We start from the raw sequence: 16,223 nt of genomic DNA, 5'->3' as shown, positions 1-16,223 counted from the left end.
CTCGGTGTTTGTTTGCTTTAAAATCCACATTTATGTCAGCTTCACAGCGATATTAAACACCAGCAGGTCTGCAGGCTTTGGGTTTTATGACTCCAAAAATGTGCTTTTATTTAAGTTATATCTGAGAAAAGTGTGCAAACGCCCCAACGACTGAAGTGTGACAGGGATTCAGACATCCCAAACCGATGCCCTCCTGCTCTGCAGTGTCTTTGCACACTTTGAAAATCAGATTAGACTCAGCGTGGCTGATTCAGGCCTCATCTTGGTGCGTGATCGCACAGGACGCCTGTGTTCAGAAACGGACTCGATACCAGGCTCCGTTTTAATGTTGTGGCTCATCAGTGTATGTTTAATTTACCCTGTCATTTGAAGTCAGAGGTAACCTGTCCGTAGACCATCACTTTCCATCACTGATGAACTTCTGGAGTTCATCCAGGTCCAGATCAAGGAACGTGTTGCTGTGAGAGGGGCAAACGTTTCAGATGTAACTCCATAAAATATCACAAACTGATCCAGATCCAAGAGTGGAGGAACTCTCTACCCTTATTCTATCAGGTTTTCAGAGATCACAGCAACCAGGAGACAGAAAAATGAACTATTGACATTAAACCCATTAACACCAAAGGCTTCAAAGGCGCTTTTACTGAGAGTTTAACAAACCTTTGAATTCGGCCCTTTGCCTTGTTGGCTGCTGGCCTGTTGGAGACTCTGTCCCTCAGTGATTGTTGCAGTTTGAGTGTTTGTGAGCACGATTACTCTAAAAGCTTTGGACAGGTTTGCATGGGAATGACTTTGAAAGGAATAACTTTGAGCTGATCTGGATTTATCTCCAGGAATTTTTCGAAGGGTCGGAGTTGGATTTTGACAGTCGCCTTTTGTCATCCATGCTATTCGTAACGTCTACGGACAGAATCTCTAGGCGTAGAAAAAGTGGATGGTCACCGGTCGAATGGTGTTTTTGCTGATGATATGAAGGATTTTTAGCTTCCTAAAAATGAGCTTCCTCTGAAATGGTGCCGGGCACCACCTTAGAGGACAAGGTGAGGGGCTGAGCCGAGCTGCTTCTCCATGCTGAAAGGAGATAGCGGAAGTAGTTAGGGAAGGAGGCCCTGGGACAGACTCAAGACTCGCTGGAGAGATCATTTCATTTCCCCCTCATCCCCATCCGGTACCAACAGATCGCTGCCCCTCCTGTGCCTGGTTTTGTTAGAGTTTTCTTCCTGTTAATAGGAAGTTTTTACTTCCCACTGTCGCCAAGTGCTACTCAAAGTGGGTCGTTTGATATTTGGGGTCTTTACCTTATAATACAAAGCGCTTTGAGGTGACTGTTATGGTGATTCAGTGCCTTATAAATAAAATTGAAGTGGATTTAATTTATTCTCTCCTGGCTGGGAAAGCCTGCTGGGGAAAGAGGGTTTGGGTATTTGTGCTTTGGCTTCTGCCTCCATGACCTGGAGACCAGACTTCACAAGTGAATGTCCACTGAAATACAAGCAATTGGTACTATTATCAGGAACTTGGGGTCCAGGAAAGTAAATCAGACTCAGTTTTCTCCATCTTCATGTGAAAACTGACAGATAATCGGTTTTGTTTACTGACTCGTATCAAACACGGAGCCTGTTTGTGGGCTTTCGATGCTGTTTTATTGTTGAAGGATTTATTTTTTCGCTGTGTTTCCAGCGTAGCTCCTGTCAGGTGTATGAAAATAGAAACATGGATAAAAACAGATGCTTGTGGAGTTTTTTCCTTCTCTCGGGATCTCATTGAAAATATCTGTCGGTGAACGTGTTGAAGACTTGCTCGCTGTGATTCCTCTCGGTGTTATTTTTACTTTAACACTGTTGTGTTTTCTGACACTCAGCTGCTCTTATTCCCACCGAGCCCCCCTTAAAACCTGACCGACACACACCTGAGCTGCTCCTCCTCCTCCTGGAGTTTCTCTGCAGACTCTTCACTCGGCCAAACGCTGCGAGTTGGAGGAATTAGCTTTCAACAAACTGGCCTACAAATGAGGCATTAAGCATTGGTAATGGGGGTGCAGAAAGGTCACGGCTGTATTAATCTGCCGTCTGGGGAATACACCCGTGAGCCGGGAAGCTCGGAGACCGAGAGAGAGCACGGGCGAGCTTCCAAAAACAAACCCTGAGCATGAATAAATATTTATCTGTGCCCCGGCGATCATATTGATCATAAAGCGTTTTAGGAAACAAAACGAGCAGGAAAATGAGATTGATGTAAAAATATTCAGCTGCTGTTTGGAGCGTCTCCCCCTCGGACACATCGCGCTTCTGTGGGCTGAGAGCAGAGGTCTGTTCCTGCTGGAGCATTGATTTTATTTCAGGATCAACAAGGATTTTTTTTCCATACCAAAATAAAATCAGCCGCTGACACTGTTGATGTTTTTGCAGCTTTCACACTCAGTTAAAGGCTTCCTCAGATTCTGGAGGTTGGAAATCAAAAGCAGGGTGACCTCTGACCCCCAGCCGGTGGTTGTTTACATTATGATAATCAGCATTAGAAGCAATACTCTCGGTAATGATTTCATTTCTGCCTCCCTTTTTATTGAAATGTAACAAAAAAATAATTTAACATAAAAATTTGTTTGTTCTTTTGTTCTTTAGAGTTTAATTTGCTGCCTTTAAACTCATTTATTTAACCTCTTCCTGCAGCAACAGTTTATCATGTGACTTTGCATCTCTTTATTTAATGTTAATGAAAGCAGAGGAGACGCCACATCCCAATATCTGTAAAAGCAAAGATTAATTATAACCTTGTGAAGGCCAGAAAACTCACATCACCCTATTTTTTATTTATTTATGTGTCCGGGTTTATTTGTAAAACCTTCTAAATCTAAATAATAAAATGGCAACGCATACCACAGCGTCTGTGATTGGTCCGCTTTGTGGTAACGTTGCGTGTATGACACTGTGTGATGATCAGCACAAAGACATGGTCGCTGATGTCGTATCAGGCGTGTCGTTCCCAGTCAAAGCGTCTCCTGCGTTGGATTAATGTTTTTTGTTTTCCCCCAAAAACTCCTGAGTCATCGTTCTCGCTGTCTTTCACAGCAACTAATCTAAACCACGCAGCAGCACATTAATGACTAACCTCACGCTGATCATGTCTCGTGTTTTCTTGGCTTTAGTTTGATCCATTTTTGGCATCTTCTTCCTGTCATATGATGGCGTTTGTCCCTGACCAATAGTTTAACCGTCATCCTCCGTCTTCACTGTGCTAATGTGTTCATATTACACTAACTATAGCTCTGTAGCTAGCCACCATGTTTCTCACCATTAACCATCACTGCTGTACATTTTAGTTCTTTAGAAATACTTTGGACAGATTACGGTATATCGTCATACATGGAAGCTAGCTAGCTAACTGCTTACTAACCTCCAACTGCTAAGTTGACATATAGGACATGGTAGTAAACACATGAAACCGGTTACCTTGACATCCGGATCTTGGATTGTCCACTAGTGACAAACCGCCACCTTCAAAGGGAAGCACCTTAGTCATTCTGATTACAGAAGAAAGAACCAGTTGTAAACCATTAAGGTTGTTTTCAGTAACTGAAGCCACTTGCCCAATGTTCACACATGATTATGTCCACTCTGAAGATTTGGAATTCATTTCATTTAATTCTTCTGTTGTTGAGCTTTTATTAACTCCAAGTCGAAAATGATCATCCCACTTTTAAGGTGCCCACCACAGCAACACGGGCCTATAAATCAATATGAATCAATTCACTGTGCTGTCCAGATTAGTGTGTGTGATCCTGTTGAGTTGGAAGGTAACGTTTTCTTTCTCTGTTTCAGTGGGGTTGGTTTAGCCCGAGCTCACTTTGAGAAACAGCCTCCATCCAACTTGAGGAAGTCCAACTTCTTCCACTTCGTGCTGGCGCTGTACGACCGTCAGGGTCAGCCGGTGGAGATCGAGAGGACTTCCTACGTGGACTTTGTGGAGAAAGACAAGGTGAAAAGATTTTTTATTTCTTCAAGAATCTTCTTCAGATTTTAGGTGTTTTTTTTTTTTTTAATTTACATCTTTGACAGGAAAAGAAGAGGTCAGGTTTTTAGGCTTAAAATTCTAAAATACCAGGAAAAGATCTAATTTGTAGTAAATGTTCCTACCTTTCATACATCAGAGGCCCATGTCAGGTAATGTCCCCTTAATTCTTAATCTTAAGCAAAGCTCTTATGGAGAAAAAACGAAGGAAGAGAACAAAGGATGAAAAGAAATCTAACAGGACTACAAAATAAAGCAGGAAACATGTTAATGATTAACAGTAAATAACAAGAGCCCAGTGCATGTGGTCAGAGCAAGACTTACAGGGAACGATTTTAAAGTAACACAGAAAGCGGTCCAGAGGTTTTTTGAATTTTGAATCGGGTATTGTTTTATGTTTTATTTTGAAGGTTTAACTCTGAAAACTGCCATGGTACTTTTTTGTAGTCAGAAGTGACCATGTTTGGACGAGAGGGTAGAGCTAAGTTAGCAGCTAAGGCTAGCTAGCTTAGTTAGCAAGCTTCATTCATAGCTTCACACTCAGAAACAGATACCTGCTAATCAGTATCATCCAGATAAAATCTTACAATTTCTCTAAAACTGGAACTCAGACTTCTTGGACAGTCTGTTAGTACAATTAAACGCACAGCATCATTTAAAGTTCGACATTTTAACATGCGAGTCCGTGGAGACTGGCCTTCTGCGGAAGCCTCTAGAGGACACTAGGGGAACTGCATCTTTTGACATTTTCATTAGTTTTATTTTTTGATTTTTAACATTTAAATTACACCCATTGAGCTGGTGATCCAAATCTGTGATGTCTGTGTTTTCTGATCTCATGCTGCCCTGTCAGCTGGATACAGAAAACCTCAGTTTTAATGTGACTGTTGGGTTTAATGAGCCCCAGTAACAACAATGAAATCCTGGTTATGTGGAACTTCATCTGTAAGACGGGTCCCATGTTGAAAGAGAATGTTTTGGCAGTTAAAATGAAGTGTAAATATCCAAAAATACACAAGTTTGGATCTGTTGTTGACAATATACAGAAAGTACATGAGAATCGCTTCCGCTGCTAATAACACTGGTGATAATCATAATAACATCCCGACAGGTTTGTGGGTGTTTGTTCTTTGATCGGCTGCCAGCTGGCACCATATTCTCCTCTCTACCCACTCGCTCACCTCACCTCTGCTTTGACCTCGAGTCTCTCGCCCTGATACCCCCCCCCAACACAAACACACTGGGACTGAGCCAACACTCCCGGGCACAGTTGGCATCGAGTGGCCGACCAACGCAGGCTGAAAGGAGGGAGAGCGAGGAGGGGAGGCATGATAAAAAAGGGGAGTAAAGGTTGAAAGAGAGAAGAGAAGAAAAAGATAGGAGGAAAGGTCAAGACAGAAAGAAAAGGAGAAAAGAGGCGGATGGATGGAGAATAAAGGATGTTTTTAACTACAGAGTCTGAGGCACAGATTACCTGACAGTTAAATGCATGTTTAGGCGTAATTAGAAATAAAACCCTAAACTTTTCCTTCACACAGGTAAGAAAGTGATCAGAGAGCTGCGGAGGTCAGGTATGGCATCACCTGTCCTGTCGACGAGACCTCCAAAAACATTTCAGAGTAAATTTCAAAATAAAAGCTTAAACTCAAATCTGTTATTTTCCTCATAAAACAGTGATGCTTGGATGCAAATGATGGGTGTGAAATGCATTCTGGGACGTGTCCTGATAACACAGAGCATGAACGTCTTCTAATCTGACTTTATTGGAGCTTTGTGTTCGTTTCAGAGGAGCATAGGGATCAGAGAGGTCAAAGGTTACAGGGAGTGTCATTCAGCTGCTAGCTTAAATTAATTTCAGCTTATTGTTTTTTGTGTGTTGTTTGGTTTTGATTTGCTTGGAGTCTTTTGCTTTTAGTATTTGGTGTGTTGCACTTGACCAAGTGTGTAAACACCTTTAACTGAGAGATTCTGGTTAGACTGTGGTTTGGTGGCGGTGCAGACTCTTTTTTTTTTTTTTTAGCTTTTACATTGCTCTTCCTTACTCTTTGACAGGAGCAGAAAACATGAATAGCAGGCTAATATGATACCTAACAGCTCTAATATTTGGGAAAAGGACCATGGGTCCTCTGGACCAGCTTTTGTTGACAACTTGTCATGTTTCACAGCTCGGTGAGCTCAGCAGAGGCGTCCTTTTAGTGGCTTTTACTTCAACACATCATCAATCATCATCTGCTTTTCTTAGGATTTCTAAATAACCTTTCTGTAATACTTTCTTACATGTCAAATGCACAGTCAGGATGTCGTTGTTTAACGTGTACTTTGTGTTTTTGTGACAGGAGTACAACGGCGAGAAGACCAACAATGGAATCCACTACAGGCTACAGCTCCTCTACAGCAATGGTGAGCCGAGTGTGTGAATATGCCACTGATCTGGAATCAGAGGTGGAAGTCTGTATAAAGAAAAAGGGTTGAAAATGCTTTCTGTAAGCTGTAAACATCCTGCTAGCGAGTCATTTTTGAAGGTAGAAAAAGAAAAAAATTACAACTTTTTCCTCACATATTTACTGTCAGAGTTTTTCCGTTGCCTCCTCCTGTTAACTGAACCCTGAAGAAGATTTTCCTGTTTTTGTGTGACGGCGACGAAATTCAGTAGATCTAGTGCAAGTAAGACAATCATGTTGCAGAAAGAAGCGTCTGCCTTTCGCAGCATGTAAAAAAGCTACAACGAAAGCACTGATGATGCAATCTGAGGTCAAAGCATAATGGAAATAATGCCAATATTTCTGCTAATTCTCAATGTTCGTGATGAGTAATGAAGGCAGATGTGAAGCAGCCCGCTCTGCCAGCATGCTGCAGGTTGTTTAGGTCCAAGTCCAAAAACCCATCAATAATATGTTCCTTACACTGGAGACACATTTGCATGTGCTGTGCTCTTAAAGAATGACTGACAGCATGAAATTAAAGCCGAAGTGAGCCGTTTTTAAATGCTGCTGCTGCTGCAGGTCAGCCGAGTCTTTGTTCAGGCTGCATTTTAGATTTGCAGTATTGATTGATGAAGTCGAGTTAATGATCGCTCTTTCCCACAGGTGAAACTGTCTGTGTTGGTTTGCGGTTGAACTTTTCCTGGATGATTTAGAGTTTAGAATTAGCGGAGATGGAATTTATATTAAAGGTCACCTCACCGGAGTTAGAGTTTAACTCAGCTGTGCACTTTTAAGACTGCGAGGCTGGAAAAACTTTTTCATTATCAGCACGCGGAGCGGCGGACATCTGGAATATCTGAGCTCTGTTTTGTCCATCGGTTGGTGGTGGTGGTGGTGGTGTGGTGTGGTGTGGGGGAAGTGGAGGGATCTTTTGCTGATTCAAAACACACAGCTCGCCTTTGTGCTGGCACGAGTCCAGAGCTGCAGGAGGAGGGCGGCCGTAATGCTCTCAGACCCCCGCAGAAACGCCAGATAAAGTGGGACATAAAAGAGCGTTTTCTTCCAAAGGGGGATAAATCACTCTAATATGAGTCGGCGTCGTCGGATTAGCATCTTACAGAGGTAATTGACCTCATCTGCAAGCGGGACGGATAGCCGCCATTTAGGCTGCAGACTGCTCAGCGCTCAGCCGCAGAGCGAGGAGTGAATCATGTCAATTAGAAAGCAGAGGAAGCTGCGAGCAAACGGCCCGCAAAGCAAGAAGTAGAGGGAAAAAAAGCTCAAACGCACAATACAATTAGAGCTGCTCCGCCACTAACAGGTGTTCCCTGCAATTTACTTCCTCCACCCCATGTCGTGTTTGTGTCACATTTACGCCCGGATGCATGGCTAATAAAAGACAAGCAGCTCTGATTGATATTTAATTTGTCGGAGAATGAGGATTCCTTGTTATCCTTGAGGAAAAAGGCGGCGGGGGGGCCGGAGAAGGCGGCCTGGCCCATAAATAATAAACAGCTCTGGAGCAGCGCCGCTGTTTGTTTTTGCTGAGGGGTGTGAGCGACGCCGGGGCGAGACGACAAGAGCGCTAGAAAACACAAATACACAACCAGGACATGAATCGGAACAGAATTCATTTACAGCACGTTATCAGGAATCAGATCCTTTGTTGGGGGCGGATTAGCATAAGAGGCAAACGCGGGCATGTTGATGACAGTAATTTATATCTGAACTGTGTGTGTGTGTGTGTGTGTGTGTGTGTATGCTCATGCTTCTCTCTGTGTGTTTTTCAGGCATCAGGACAGAACAGGATCTCTACGTCCGGCTCATAGACTCCATGACCAAACAGGTGAGATAGCGCACGCACACCTGAGCTCTGATTCACTCATAGTGTTTACATCAGAGTGAGTTTGTTTTACACACCTGCACATGTCACAGCGGCGTGTTTTAAATGTCACACAGCGTGTTTCTGCACAACGACGTGCAGCCTGGAGACTGCCTGGATCGAGCCCCAAAGCCCAGATTAGTTTGACTGAAATAAATCACAACTGGGAAATATTTTAGTGGGCTTGAATAGTCTTACAAACATCAAGCAAACAGTTGCATTGGAGTTTTAGAGTCGCTCTATTTCAAGGTAGTTTACGGTGAGCAGAAGAAACGTCTCGTGAACACGACTCAAAATACAATTTTTCAGAGTCGTTTGATATTTTTCGGGAAACCATCTTAACCAATCAGAGCCTGTCTTCTGGCTGTTTCTAAATATTACCTATAGAAGGTTGGTAACCCTTGTGTTGTCCTCGGTTCAAAAATGGTCCCTAGGTGAATGGCAGACAAGAATATGGGAATCCCGAGGGTGACACAAGGTTATTAATATCTGTAGATTTTTGTACTGGTGGCTTTGAAATTCATCCCAAATACAGTTTGAGTTGTATTTTTGAAGCTATGATGCAGATCTTATAGAGGTAAAACCCTTTGAGGGATTCCTGGATCGACTCCAATACTGAATACCTTAAACTGTGCCATTTTCTTGCAAGTCCTTCCCAAACTTTATGACCAATCTCGGTCAAAAATAGACAAACTAAATAAATCAGATAATATTGTCAGAGGTGGTAAAAAAAAAAAAGGGTGAAAACATACATCAAATGAAAAAAGAATTAGTGGGCAAAGAACAAAGTTGAGTTGTCAGAGTAAGAATACTGGAGTAGGTCAGACGAATGCGTTGGATCGTTGAATGTTCCATGGATCAGTCGAATGCCGACTGTCAAGATCAAATCAAATCTGTTCTTTCAGTGTGGAACACGATTGTTCTGATATGTCGCTGAGTTACTGTTAATGGAAATCATCCAGAACCATCGGAGCAATCAGCACAACAACATGATTGGCTCTTTTGTTTCCGGTGCGGTTGCTCTTTGGTTCTTTTGTGGACGGGGGCAGGACGCCATCTTTGGCTATGCAGGCATCTCCTATAGATTTGTACTAAGGATTATTCATGTGTTGTGTCTGCCTGATAGTGTCCCCGAACGCGTAACAAACAAGACTTCTCTGCCAGTTTCAGGCACATAGTTCAAACCTACTGTAATCTTAAAGCGTTCCCCTAAAGTTAAAACTAAACTTTCCTGTCCTCCTCCGCCTCCTCCTTACTTTCTTAAACTCGAGCAGCACTGATGTGTTTTCCTTTCCACTCGATGTAGCTCGGGCTTCAGCTGACTCCACGTCCTCCCATCTTTCCGGTTTTCACTCACTCAGAAACCCCCGTGTGGGATTTGAACCTGTGAACGACCTCGCTGCCAACAAAAACCTCCAAATGTTTCCACATTCCTGTCAGCGCTGCCGGCTGACCTCCCTCCTCGTTCCTCCAGATCCTCCTGTTCCTCTCGTCGAGCGCTCTACCTCAGATGTTTGTCACTGTAAATATTAAAAGACATCCAAATGTGCTCGCTTCTCCTCCCAGCTTCAGCTTATTTATCCCCCGTCATATCACAACCCTCCCGGCTGCCGCGGCCCTGTCGGCATGTCACCGATCGATGTACCAAGCGGCTCCCCGACAAAGCGTCAGCCAAACCGATCAATAGGCCCTAATGTGGCGCAGCGGCGGCACACTGGAGACAATAATCCTGACACCTCCTCCATGACACACACACACCTTCACCTCCCAGTACACGACACCCCATTGGTGGAGAGGCAGGCCTGACAGACAGGTCGGCTGGAGTCCCCATGGATCGATAAATCCCCGTCGAGGAGCTGTTAGGAGCCCCGCGTCCACGGGTTTGTCAGAGCGAGGAGGAGCTGCATTAATGCAGATTGGACCGTGCAGCGATGCAGCTGGCACAGTAACTTCTGCACAGTGAGTCACATCATGCAACAAGGCCGAGGGGCTCACACACCGGGAGACCCCCGCGGGAGGTGTTTGTGCTCCTTTTGGAAAATATTTCTGAGCTCAAATAACTCATATTTAACCCTCTCAGGCTCAAATTAAACTTTTTGTTGCTAATGCACAACCAAGTCCTGCAGTGGTACTCCTGAGTAAAAAAACCCTCATAAAATATGTATGTGGGGTAATCAGGTTGTTAGTTTTTAACTGTTGCAAATCGGCAACGCCTGCCTCGAAAGGGTTAAGAAATGTTCAGCACACGTTTCTCACGTCGTCTTAAGCGAACTGTTGTGAAGACTTCCTCAATGTAGGCCTCGTCTTCCTGTTTTTAACCTTTTGTAAAAATCAGCCTCCTCTTCTAAAACAAGTCTTAATGTGCTCCAAATCGTTCACACCCCAGGTTCATGATTTTCTCCTTAAGCTTTTTATATCTTTGGAAACCCCACGTTTTAAAACGTTCGCTGACAAACAAATTTGTAACTTTCCGACATGCTCCCTTTACAAAACATGCATCAGTGCTTGAATGACAAATGAGAAACACTTTAAAGTGACATGTAAACAGCGTTTTTAGTGTCACTGCAAACACACACACACTCTGAAGGCTGCTGAACTTTAATCTGAAAAACAGTTGTTTTTGTTCTCAAAGTTTTTTTGTGAAATATTTACTCAGAACAAAATTTTAATAAAGATACTCAGTCCTGCCCAAAACATCTCACCTTTTCCAAATATTCACTTTCTAATAAACAACATTATTTTTTCCAAAACGGCCTCGTCCTCACTTTTTAAACATGTGAACGTCTGAAAATGTCTGAGGTGTGTCCCCGCAGAAAGGGGACATTAACCTGCAAATAAGCATGAAAGTGGACATGCAGTCACGCACTCACAGGACTCATGCATCAGGAATGATGATGTATAAATATCGACCACCAGTTCTCTGTGTGTGTGTGTGTGTGTGTGTGTGTGTGTGTGTGTGTGTGTGTGTGTGTGTGTCCCTGATGCAATCCACATCCCTCCTGGTCAAACTGGAGCGTTTTAATCCAGAGGAACAGAGCCAGGATCGGGATCAATAATGCAGAAGTGGTCGTTATCCTAAAAGTATGGTCCCCCAGGGTGTGTGTGTGTGTGTGTGTGTGCAGGGTGGAGGTCTGTTTTGACTATAAAGGTGGATGAGGTAGCAGTAGGTCATCGCAGGAAAAAAGAAAAGAGGAGGAGGAGGGGTGAGGACACACACCCGTGTGCTTTTAGTGGAGTTCATTTACAACAACCAGGGTATTACAAAAACCACACACACATTTCTGCTTCTGTCTCTGTGAGGGCCCTCTTTGAAATAAAGGAGTCCCATCACGGTGAAAATCAGGCAGAGTCAAACCCGAGCCCTCAAACCCGCACTGATGCCCTCTCCTTCCAAAAACGTCCCCATAAGGACGTGGGTCCCCACAAACACCCATATACGAGTACAATCGCACACCTAGCCCTACTCACAGCGGTCATCCGTCATCCAGACTCTGACACGACAGCTCTGCGGGGGCGAGGAGGAGGGAGAGTGGAGGATGAGGAGGGGGGCTTCATCCTGGGGCGCCACCCGCCATCTGGCAGGGAATTCTGGGAAGGCCAGAGGAGGCTGAGACCACCAAAAGGGGAGGTGGTGGGAGGTGTGAATGGTTGGAGGCCATGTTTGACTTTATTACTGGTGCAGACTGTGGATAGGCAGAGGGGGGTGACAAAATAAAAGGAACACCTGGACACATCTAAATATCAGGTGATCAGATTGAAGCTGAACCGGATGTACGGCAGGAAAGCGATGAATGCTAGTATACAGACTAAACTAGTTTAAATGGTTGGAGGGGGGGGGGGGGGGGGGGGTTGCTTTTGCATTTGCTGCCACCTATATCGGTTCGGCTCACGGGGGCAGCAGAGATGCCCGGCCGCCTTCTCCAGCTCTTCTGGAGAAACATGGAGACATTCCCAGACCAGCCGAGAGATGTGATCTCTCCTTCATGTCCTGAGGTCTTCTCCCTGTAGGACATGCCTGAAACACCTCACTGACGAGGTCTCAAAGAGGAGTCTTGGGTAGATACTGAAGCACCTCAACTGCCTCCTTTTTGGAGTCCCTGACAAATGACTGAGCTCCTCACTCGGTGTCTGAGGCTTCGGAGGAAGCTCATTTCAACCACTGATATCTGCAGTTTAACTTTTAGGTTCCTGCCCACTGCTTCTAGCCTTAGAGGTAGTTCGACTAGTTCGACCAGCTCTCTCTTCACCACAGGTCTCAGGAGGCAGAGCTGGTGATTCGATCCCTGGCTGCTCCAGTCTGCATGCCAAATACCTTTTGGGCAAGATACTACCCAACGTTGCTCTCTGATGCGTCCATTGGAGTGTGACTGTATGTGAATTTTAAGTAGAAAGTGCTTGTGTGAATGCGACGTGTTGTTTATAGTACTTTGAGTTCTCCAATAGAGTCGAGAAGTGCTTTATTAGAACTAGTTCATTTATCATTTACCACAAATGCCCAGTAATTCGTTCCCATCACTGCAGATGCTGTGACAATCTCCAGCCTTCCCTCGCTCGTGAATAAGACTCTGAGGTACTTGAACTCTCCCACAGTAGGCTCCAGGGTAGGGTGCCCAGTTCACCTCTGACCACCACCCAGTGGGGTCCTTCAAGGTCTGATCCCCAGTTGCTAAAACTGGTTCCCAGCTGGTTTTATTCAGTTCAGAGTCTGGATGATGCTGCGGTTAAATCTCCTTAAGCCCAGTTTTAACTTTTGAATGTGAAAACTGGTTACCTCATAAGCAGATATATTTTGACAGAGTTTGGTTCTTTTAACTAGTTTAACTCGTTTAACATATTCAGCTAAAATGCATCAATCACAATGAGCTGATTTGTCTTGTTTTGTTTAACAGTTGTTTACCCATTTGCAGATTTGTACTCTGTGGGAGGAAAAATAAATGAGATTGTAGGCCGTACGATTTCATGTGATGAGTTTTAAGGAGATGAGTTCTCTGTCGTAATCAGCTGTTTGCTTCTGTCCCATCAGCCCATCCTGTATGAAGGACAGGACAAGAACCCGGAGATGTGTCGCGTCCTCCTCACCCACGAGATCATGTGCAGGTAAGATAAAAAAACAGATGTGCTGTCTGTTCACCGATTCAGCGCTTGGCTCAGCGGCACTTTGGCAGGAGAGCAGGCGGCAGTTTCTGTCAAACCTGTGACTTTTTAATTTGTGTTTTTGTTCAGGCTGAAGCATGGTTTAATAACAGTGCAGTGTAATTATCTCCCTGCAGTGTGTGTGTGTGTGGAGTGTTAATTATGCTTGCAGAGGAAGTGCGTGGTTGTTAGATTGTGATATTTAAACCAAAAGATGATTGGATAATGGAGAAGTTTAGATGTGAAGAAGAGTTTTTGTCTCTGAGAGAAGAAGGTGTTTAAAATGTAAATAACTGATCAAATTTAAACAACTGAATAACAGAATTTTGTAGGTGTGTCCAAAAACAAAGAAACTGATAGAAGCCGGCCAATCACAAATAAGCAGGCTTAATGAGACGGGAGCTAAAAAGTCTTGTTTCAGAGAGGGTGGGGGTGTAAAGAGAGTACAGTAGAATATAAATAAGGATTATTTTTGAAATGTGAATCATGCAAAGCTGCTCTAAAAGAGTCCAAGAAGGAAAATAAAAAGCTGGAAGTCATTATTATTGTCGATTAGTTTTGGGTATAATTTCTATGGAATGATGTATTCATTTTTTGTTATATGTTAGATTAAATTCTTCAGAGGAAATGAAAACACTCAACTTTGGGAATGTTAAGCGTTAATCTTTTGGAGGCCTCTCCAAGCCCAGAGTTTGAGCGGTGTATGTGCTTCTTCTAGGACAAATATCATCTTCAGATTTTGTGAACACGTTAGTCAGTTCATTAAGTTAATCAGAAAAGACTAATTTTGCTATAAAAATGTCCAGACACCTTTTCCAGGGTCCAAGCAGTTTTCTGGCAATTTCATCTTCGCTTAAAATTCTATAAATAAATTCGTTACTAAAAATATTAGAAAATTTGTCTCTCAATGTGAATCTGTCATTAAAAATGATATATTGTTATTTACATTTAGAACACATTATTTATCTGCCTTTATTTAAACATGCAGCCTTAGGGCCTGGTTTTAAAAAAATGCGGCAAGATTTGAACACAATCCCGAAATAGTGTTGTTAATTTTACAGGTGATTCACAAAAGTTGAGCTGTTTTTCAAAATGAGCTTAGTCGGTTCAGTGTCAGGCATCAAAACAAAAATAAAAAAAACGAATTTAACACTTGAGAAATGCTGCAGATTGCAAAGCGCATGAAAACATGGCCTAATGATCAGATGTTTGTCTTTGGTCGGTGACAACTTTCTTATTGTGTGACCGTTACTCGGTTAGCTGTAAGTTGGCTAGTTGTGCTAGGCTAATGTTTGAGTTGCAGGAGAGTTGCTTGTGTTATTGATAATATGTATTTGTACATGTCTGTGCACTCATCTCTGAGTCCCACTGTCCATGGGGGGGCGTCACCCACTGAAACAGACTGGCGGAGGTGGCACAGAAGCTTTCTGACTAAATTTGTTTCTCCATCTAATAAATAAACCTCTGTTAGATAAAAATGCACTATGCCCAAAATCCAATCACCTGTCTAACCTCGAAAAACAGCATTAAAATTCAACCATTTTCAATGATTTCAAGCTCCTGTGTGAGCCCTGTATATAATACAGGTCTATAATAAAATTTGTATTTGTTTGGGTGTCGTTTTCTTGGACGTTGTGAAATTCATGTTACTTTTACACAGTGAGGGCATTTAAAAATGTTTTACAAGATGTAGATTTGATGATGGTTTTACATCAGAATTTAGTTTCACTTTTACATTTTTATTTGAATTCTTAATTATCTTCACATTTTAATCTGTACCTGAATTGTAAATCTTAAATTTTGTGTATGGATTTGGTTTCCGTTGTGTTTTCTAGTTTCTGCTTTCATTCTAGTGGCAGCTTTGTGCCTGAATATATTTTCATTTCTTCCCTTTTTGAGGTATTTTGTAACTTTAAAGGTACTCCTGTACAGCTTTTCGTTATTCGAGGTTGTATTGATAAAGTGTGTGTGTACATTTGTTGGCCTGAACGCTCTGTGTGTGTTTTTGTGAGAGGAAAAAAGAGCAGCTGTTGGGTTGTTGTTCATCACACCAATCAACACGTTTCCTGCCCTGCGTGTCTCTGCTGTCGTCTGTGAGTTAATGGTTTTACTGGTTCAGACCGAGGAGTGAAGGAGTGAAGAACAACCATAGTGTGTGTGTGTAGCATGGTGAAAATAGGACACACAAACACACAAATATATAAATACAACTGAATCTGAAGTGTCAGTTGGAGCTCCAGCAGCCTGTTTCTCCATATGTAGGAAAAAAAACATCATTTTTGATGGTTTATATTTATTTATCGCTCATCTGTTTGTTTCCCAGTGTGAATAAACTGGTTAATGTGGACATTATATCCTTTTATAACTTTTTAGGGGCAGTGAATTGGTGAATGAATGAAGAAATTAGTTTACATGTTAACTAGTCTGTTTGTAGAGTTAACTGGTTTAGGTGCACTACAATAAACTGGCTCATCTGGGATAAACTGAGCCAAATGTGTTCCACAAGCTGGTTTACATTAAAACAATAAAGGGAATAGATTGGATTCATTGTTTTATTGAATTAGTACATGCAGTATATTTGGAGTTAACTGGATTGTCAGTGTATAATTTTGTATAAATCTGGCTGTATTAACTGACTTAGGCCTTAGTGCCAAGGACCTGGAGACCAGTCACTGATAGGTAAAACTTGCCTAAATGGCTGGAGAGCGGTTGCTGGGGTTAATGATTGTTACATCTTTAGGGAAAAAACCTTGAAGGGAAACTCTTTCTGTTTCCAC

At 42.9% G+C, this 16,223-nt stretch overlaps 1 protein-coding gene and 1 long non-coding RNA gene across 4 annotated transcripts in view; one reads left to right on the top strand and one right to left on the bottom strand.

Moving 5' to 3' along the window:
• Nucleotides 1-16,223, top strand: part of LOC146717024 (transcription factor COE3) — a 146,905-nt gene that overhangs the window by 14,245 nt on the left and 116,437 nt on the right. For all 3 annotated transcript variants that reach the window (XM_085471082.1, XM_085471091.1, XM_085471075.1), the window contains exons 2-5: nt 3,819-3,975; nt 6,345-6,408; nt 8,222-8,277; nt 13,337-13,410. In XM_085471082.1, the coding sequence (XP_085327208.1) occupies nt 3,819-3,975; nt 6,345-6,408; nt 8,222-8,277; nt 13,337-13,410 (351 nt within the window). The remainder of the gene's footprint in view (nt 1-3,818; nt 3,976-6,344; nt 6,409-8,221; nt 8,278-13,336; nt 13,411-16,223) is intronic.
• Nucleotides 3,651-4,700, bottom strand: LOC146717025 (uncharacterized). Its single transcript, XR_014922628.1, has 3 exons — nt 4,333-4,700; nt 4,134-4,196; nt 3,651-3,956 (listed from the first exon to the last, which is right to left on the bottom strand). It is a non-coding gene; the product is annotated as an uncharacterized LOC146717025 (long non-coding RNA).

This window comes from Copadichromis virginalis, linkage group LG2 (genome assembly GCF_057382275.1).
Source record: "Copadichromis virginalis isolate Kocher_CV1m ecotype Utaka linkage group LG2, C_Virginalis_male_GT1.1, whole genome shotgun sequence".
Classification (NCBI taxonomy): domain Eukaryota; kingdom Metazoa; phylum Chordata; class Actinopteri; order Cichliformes; family Cichlidae; genus Copadichromis; species Copadichromis virginalis.
The sequence above is the reverse complement of the archived record's forward strand: the minus strand, read 5'-3'. Positions and strand labels throughout refer to the sequence as shown.